General features: G+C 38.4%; 1 protein-coding gene across 1 annotated transcript in view; it reads right to left on the bottom strand.

Annotated features, from left to right (window-relative positions):
• Positions 1-6,836, bottom strand: part of lmnb2 (lamin B2) — a 70,940-nt gene that overhangs the window by 48,891 nt on the left and 15,213 nt on the right. The window contains exons 6-7 of the mRNA XM_017439812.3: positions 903-974; positions 685-810 (exon numbers count right to left, since the gene is read on the bottom strand). Of these exons, the coding sequence (XP_017295301.1) occupies positions 685-810; positions 903-974 (198 nt within the window). The remainder of the gene's footprint in view (positions 1-684; positions 811-902; positions 975-6,836) is intronic.

Raw genomic sequence — 6,836 nt, 5'->3', positions numbered from 1 at the left:
CAGGGGCTGTCAACATGAATGTTGAAATCACCGACAATTATTAAACAATCATAATCAATGCATATGAGAGATAGAAGCTCATTCAAGTCCGTGAAGAAATTTTTCACATATGTTGGGGTTTTGTATAGAGTTAGTGTCAAAGTTCGTTTGTGGCTTTTTACCTCAATACCAAGATACTCAAAAGACGTGAAATTTCCCAAAGAGATATTATAAAAAAAGTGCTAAAATCTCCCTTTATTGAGGTTTCACAAATTAGATTAAGGGTTTACAGATCACTTACTTGGTTTTAAATGTTTTGCAATCAGTGCAGAATAATCTGGTTCAGGTTTGAAGTGTCTAGATGTTGTAGTTTTTTAACTAGAGTGGATTAAAGATGCGGAAGGGAGTGAAAAATTAGGTGGAATCGCCCTTTAGCCATTTTCCGAATTGGAAGCTGTGTGTATATATATATATATATACACACACACACAGTATATATGTATATATATATATATATATATATATATTCATTCAGTCTTTCTGTTACAGATACACTTACCCCTACCATCAAAAATGGCTAATTTGAAACACAAATTAGGTATATTCAACATAAAATACCTGTGTAAGCCACAAAAATGAATGATATCTGTACTTTTAAGAGTGACAGGGATTAAATCAGTACAAATGTGTTTGTTTATGTGTTACCTGTTTCTGCAGGGCATTCATCTGGTAACCAAGGCTCTCCATTCTCATCCGGGACTCATGCAGCTCTTCTCTTGCTGAGTTCATAGCTTTGTCAATCATCTCAGAGGACACCTTGGCATTATCCAACTTAAAAATAGAGACAAAGACAAATAAAAAAGGAAATAAACACAACTAAATAAAAATATTAACAAACAAGACAGAAATGAGTAGTCTCTTACCTTGGCCTGAAATGTTTGCTCCAGTTCGTTCTTATAGAGAGAAACTTGCTCATCATGTTGCCTCCTCAAGTCCTAGTGGAATTTTAAAAGAAACATGCTTTAGTTGTCAGAAAAATTCAGTAAACTGCTAATTTAAAGCATCAGATATGTTTAAAAGGTGATTTTTTTCCTCTGTTTGCACTTCCTGTCCACATCCACAAGGTATTTGGTGAGAAAACCTATAACTTAAAACCTCTTTCCAATAAAAACTATAAAAAGCAAGACAGAACCGAAGAGCTGACTGTAATAGAAGAAATCTCTGAACACAAAGCTAATGACCACGAAAAAGCTCCAGCAGAGATGATGGAGGGACGAGATAGCACGGAGACGCTGTAGGAAGGGCTTGCTGCTGTCAGGGGAGATATTAAGGCCCTTAAACAAAAGCTGTGCCGGGGGCTGGCCAAGTTTAAAGACGAGCTGAAGAAAGAAATGAAAGAAGAAATAACGAATCTTCGACAAGAAATAGACCGTAAGCCAACCGAAAATAGCCGGGAGATACAGGCACAGCGAGTGAGCATCAGCGAGACGCAGACACGCATAGCGAAGGTTGAGGAGTGGAGGGTGGATGCTAACGAGGAGCTAACGAAGATGGTGGAACAAACACGGCGAATGCAAGAAAAGCTAACAGACCTCGAAGGGAGATCAAGGTGGAACAACATCCGAATCTTTGGCTTACCAGAAGATGTAGAGGGGAGATCCACAGCTGCATATCTGGAGCAACTTTTTGAGACGGAGCTTGAGCTCCCGGAGGGGACCAATCTTCAGATACAACGAGCTCACCGAGCCCTCACCTCAAAACCAAACCCCAATGCGGCGCCAAGGTCAGTTGTGGTTCACTTTTTACAAACCCAGACCAAAGAAATGATCTTGAAGAAAGCTTGGCAAAAAAAGATCCAGATAAAGGGTAAACAAATCTACTTTGACCACGATTATCCGACCAAAATTTTCCAGAAACGAAAGGAATAGATAGGCATTAAAGAAATACTGAAGGAGAAAGGAATAAGTTTCCAAACACCGCTCGCTAAAATCCGGATACACTGGAAGAACGGAACGAAGACGTATGAAAGTGCCAGGACAGCAGCACAAGATATGAAGGAAAGGGGATACACGGTTGTCGAACTAGGAGGAGACACCGCAGCAGCAGAGGAGAGACAACGAGGAGACGCAGGGTGGCTGTGAGTGAAGGAAAAAGAACGGGAATGAGACGCGACACACCGAGTGAGAGAAAAACTACAAAACTTCCAATGGAAATCTTAAAAGTTTTGCTTTAAGAAGATGATGTCACCGCATGAAAAGAGGTATGGATTAAAAAGAAAATAAACAAACTAAAAAGACTAATTGTCAAACGTTGTACGATAACACACCCATGTTATGGATAAAAGACTGACAGAAAAAGAGACTAACAGAAAAAATACCTAAAAACACTCAGGATTCTTTATTTTACAAGATTCAATAAATACCGACTGGGAGAGGGAGATATATTTAAGTTGGACATGTCTAGATGGAGTGGTACCCCACTGGATGGGAGTAGTACTAGATCTAGGGAGGGGACCTCAGAGGTGGTGAGGATTTCCCCTCCACCCACCAACAAGGACTCGGGGAAGAAAGATACCCCATGTTTGAAAACCTGTCAGATTTTTGGTTTACGTTTGTTTAGTAAGAGTTCATGTTGGTTCTGTTTAGAGTTGCTTGGGAATACATTTCCATGGACTGATAAATCATAGTTATGACTGATATTAAAGTAATGTCACTGAATGTAAATGGTTTGAATACACTGAATAAGAAAGAAAGGGTGATGAAAAAACTGAAAAAGGAAAAAGCACAAGTTATATTCCTACAAGAGACTCATTTATCCAAAACACAACATGAAAATATAAAAAAAGTACGGCTATAAGAATCTATACCACAGTTCATGTAAAGAGGGACGCAGGAGAGGAGTTGCAACAATAGTATCAAACACAATAAAATTTGATCACAAAAAAGAAATAAGAGATAAAGAAGGAAGATATATAATATTAAAAGGAAGAATAGAAAATGAATTAACCTTGGTGAATGTATACGCACCTCCAGAAAGTAAAAACCTTTTCAAGAACCTATTTGATGTAATAGCAGTAGAAACAGAAGGAATTCTAATTTGTGGAGGAGATCTAAATGTAGCTCTGAATCATAACATGGACACGACGAGTCACAAAAAAACCAAAATGCATTTAGCAAAATGTATAAACATCTCATTAAAGGAGATGGGAATGACTGACGTATGGAGAGACCTACATCCACTAGGAAAAGAATTCACACATTACTCGGCTGTTCATGGAGTATATTCAAGAATAGATTACTTCCTAACAAAGGTAGATGACAAACAGAATGAAGGAGTGCAGGATAGGAGCGGCAGATGTCTCTAATCATAATCCAATTTATTTAAAGATCAATTTAAATAGCAGGAAACAAAACACTGTATGGAGACTGAATGTGGGAATATTGAATAGTTCTGTGAACAACCAAAAGAAAAAAAAAATAAATAAAATAAAACAATATATTGAAGAAAGCAATAATGGAACAGTAGATCCAACAGTATTATGGGATGCCATGAAGGCAGTCATCAGGGGAAAATTAATAGCACAAACTATGTATGATAAAAGAAAGAATCTACAGACATATAGGATAAATATGGAGAAACTTAGGGAATTAGAACAGGAGTATCAGAAAACAAAAGACCCAAAGATGTTTTAAGAAATCAAGATTGTTAAAACCAAAATAAATAATATATTACTAGAAGAGAGTGAGAAAAGAAATATATTCCTGAAACAGAATTACTACAAAGCCAGTTCAAGGGCAACTAAACTGTTAGCGAAACGTATACACAAACAGCAAACACTTAATGGTATACAAAATCAGAAACCCCCACACAGGGGAACTAACAGATAAGCAGCTTCAGTAGTCTGTATGACAGAATTCTGGAGGAGCATGCTGAACCTGCAGGAGGTACCTGCAGGAGATACCCAGGCAGTGGTTATCCAAATGCAAATGTATCTGAAAGAACCAACAATGAGTGAGAAAGACAGCCCTTTCCAGTACTGGGCCAACAACCATGGTAAATGGTTTGCACTTATATAGCGCTTTATCTAGTCCAAGGACCCCAAAGCGCTTTACACTACAATCATTCACCACACAGTCACACACTGATGGTGGTAAGCTACATTGTAGCCACAGCTGCCCTGGGGCGGGCTGACAGAAGTGAGGCTGCCATCACACCGGCGCCACCGAGCCCTCTGACCACCACCAGTAGGCAAGGCGGGTGAAGTGTCCAACGAAACAGCTGGAGCAGGGGCTCGAACCAGCAACCCTCCGATTACAGGACAAACCCCTACCTCCTGAGCCACTGCCGCCCATGCCCGCTTTCCTCTCCTGGGTGCTGTTGCGGCAAAGTTCCTGAGTGCTCCTTCTACCAGTGTGGAAAGTGAAAGACTGTTTAGTACAGTATCCAACATTGTGGATGAAAAGAGGAATCGTCTGACAGCAGAGAGAGCAGAAATGCTCATATTCCTCAAGAAGAACCTGCCAATGTTTAAGTGAGAAGTCACACAGTCATTCCCCCAGTGTCAACTTTCTAAGGAGTCATTAAATTTTAAATTTTTTTCTAAGAATAGTTAAAGACTCTGGCCTTATACTTCAATAAGATCCCCTTTAATGCCAAACCTCCTACTGTTCAGGTATAAGGCTGTTTGCTGTTTAGGATCTGTACAGCTGGTGTGCACTGCTTTTTTGATAGTGTGTTTGTAAGACGTTTACACTTATTGAACTTTTATTTTTAATATTTTGTGTTTGAAAATTTTAATTTGTTGCTGCTACAGGCCAGGAGCCAGTAGTTTAAATATACGCTACTTTATTGTGTGAAAGTGTAACATATTTACACTCAATTAACTTTTTTGTTGTTTAAAATATTTGAAATTTTTGAAAACCTTATTTTGTTGCTGCTAAAGGAGCCAGTATACTTAGTTGGTGCTGTTCAGATGTACACCGCTTTATTAATAGTGTAAATGTGTAATATGTTTACACTTGATGCACTTTTTTTGTTTAATTTGACATTCAAAAACATTGATTTGTTGCTCCTTTTGTATTTTATTTAGAGAAGGATAGCTGTTACAGAAGTTGACCATAAAATAGGTCTTTTTGCAGATGATGTAGTAACTTTCCTTGAACATCCAAATGAATCACTACCAGCGTGAATGGTCTCTTTAGAAAATATGGTTATCTCTCAGGATATAAAATTAATGTAACCAAAACAAATTCTGACACTCAATTACACTGTCACCAACATGCTGCTCAGTATAAGTGATTGCAAGTGGGCGCCAACAGTGACGCAATTGCACTGTCCCCGCCCCTGCTCAAAGGCCCCATGCAGTCATGCACCTCCCAATTTTGCCAACTTCGTGCTGACCACGCACGTGCAGCGCTCGATTCAAAATGGACGATTTTGTGGCTCTAGCAGAGCTGGTTCACCTGTATCAGTATTGATATCATCCCTTTATGAGAGATTACAAAGATAATCAAACAGCTCAAAACTCAAGGAAGGAGATTACTGCTGCAGCCGATAAAAAGGAGTGCTTATAGAACACAGTGGTGAGTTGAGCTGAAATTCAGCAGGTGGCTTTACAAGACCGAATATGTAAGCATGTTTTGTACTTAGTGAAAATAATAATACGATGTGTGCTAATTTATCCTTGTTTAAGAGTAAAATTATGCTATTAAATTCAGCATTAGATATGCTATGTTTTGTTACATGTAGTGATCCAACATGCAGCCTGTGCCACAAAAAGCACAGTACAGTACAGCATCTACCTATAGTTCTCTGTTGTTATGCAGAGAAAATGGCTGTATTTCACCAACTCACCCATAAAAACTTAGCAGGAGGATGAGCTTAATTGATTTATAATTTCTTCTGTCTTGATATCCTTCCTACAACCTTCTTTAAGAAAGTTCTTCCTGTCATTGCATCTGACTTGATTCAAATAGTAAACTCATCTCTCTCATCAGGCTCTAAAAAGAGCTGTTATCAAACCTCTGTTAAAAAAGAACAATCTGGATAAATCAGTATTGCAGAAATACAGACCAATTGCTAACCTTCCATTCATCAGCAAAAATACTGAAAAAGCTGTATTTCAACAGTTAAATAGCTTCTTAACAACGACCAACCGCTTTGACATCTTTCAGTCTGGTTTCCGTGCTCACCACAGCACTGAGACTGCCCTCGTCTAAGTGTTCAATGACATCCACATACTACTGGACTTCAGTGCAGCATTTGACACTGTTGACCATGATATATTATTAGAGCAACTGGAGAGCTGGGTCGGACTCTCAGACTCAGTACTCAGCTGGTTATAATCCTACCTAAACAACCGAAACTTCTTTGTATCAATAGGCAACTTCTCTTCAGAGCGAACAGAAGTCACATGTGGAGTACCCCAAGGTTCAATCCTGGGACCCTTCTATTTTACATCTACATGCTCCCACTAGCCCAGATTATAACAAGTAATAACATTAGTTACCATAACTATGCAGATTAGGGCTGCAACTAACGATAATTTCAATAATCGATTAATCGGGCGATTATTTTCTCGATTAATCGGTCGTCTTGGAATTCATTCATTCATTCAGTCATTCATTTTGGCCCACATAAAAAAGTTATCTGTATGTAAAGCAGTAGGTTGATGTAAAACTTTTACTACTTTCTTATTTTTAAATAAATCAATATAAATTCAATTCAACATTCTCACTTTATATACTTAGCTCTCAAGCAGAAAATAACAATAGCTTATTTACCACCCGTGTTTCACATCTCTAAAACACTTACAACTAAATCAATTAAACACACACACTACAAGTACCATTAAAACA

This window comes from Kryptolebias marmoratus, linkage group LG18 (genome assembly GCF_001649575.2).
Source record: "Kryptolebias marmoratus isolate JLee-2015 linkage group LG18, ASM164957v2, whole genome shotgun sequence".
NCBI lineage: Eukaryota > Metazoa > Chordata > Actinopteri > Cyprinodontiformes > Rivulidae > Kryptolebias > Kryptolebias marmoratus.
The sequence above is the reverse complement of the archived record's forward strand: the minus strand, read 5'-3'. Positions and strand labels throughout refer to the sequence as shown.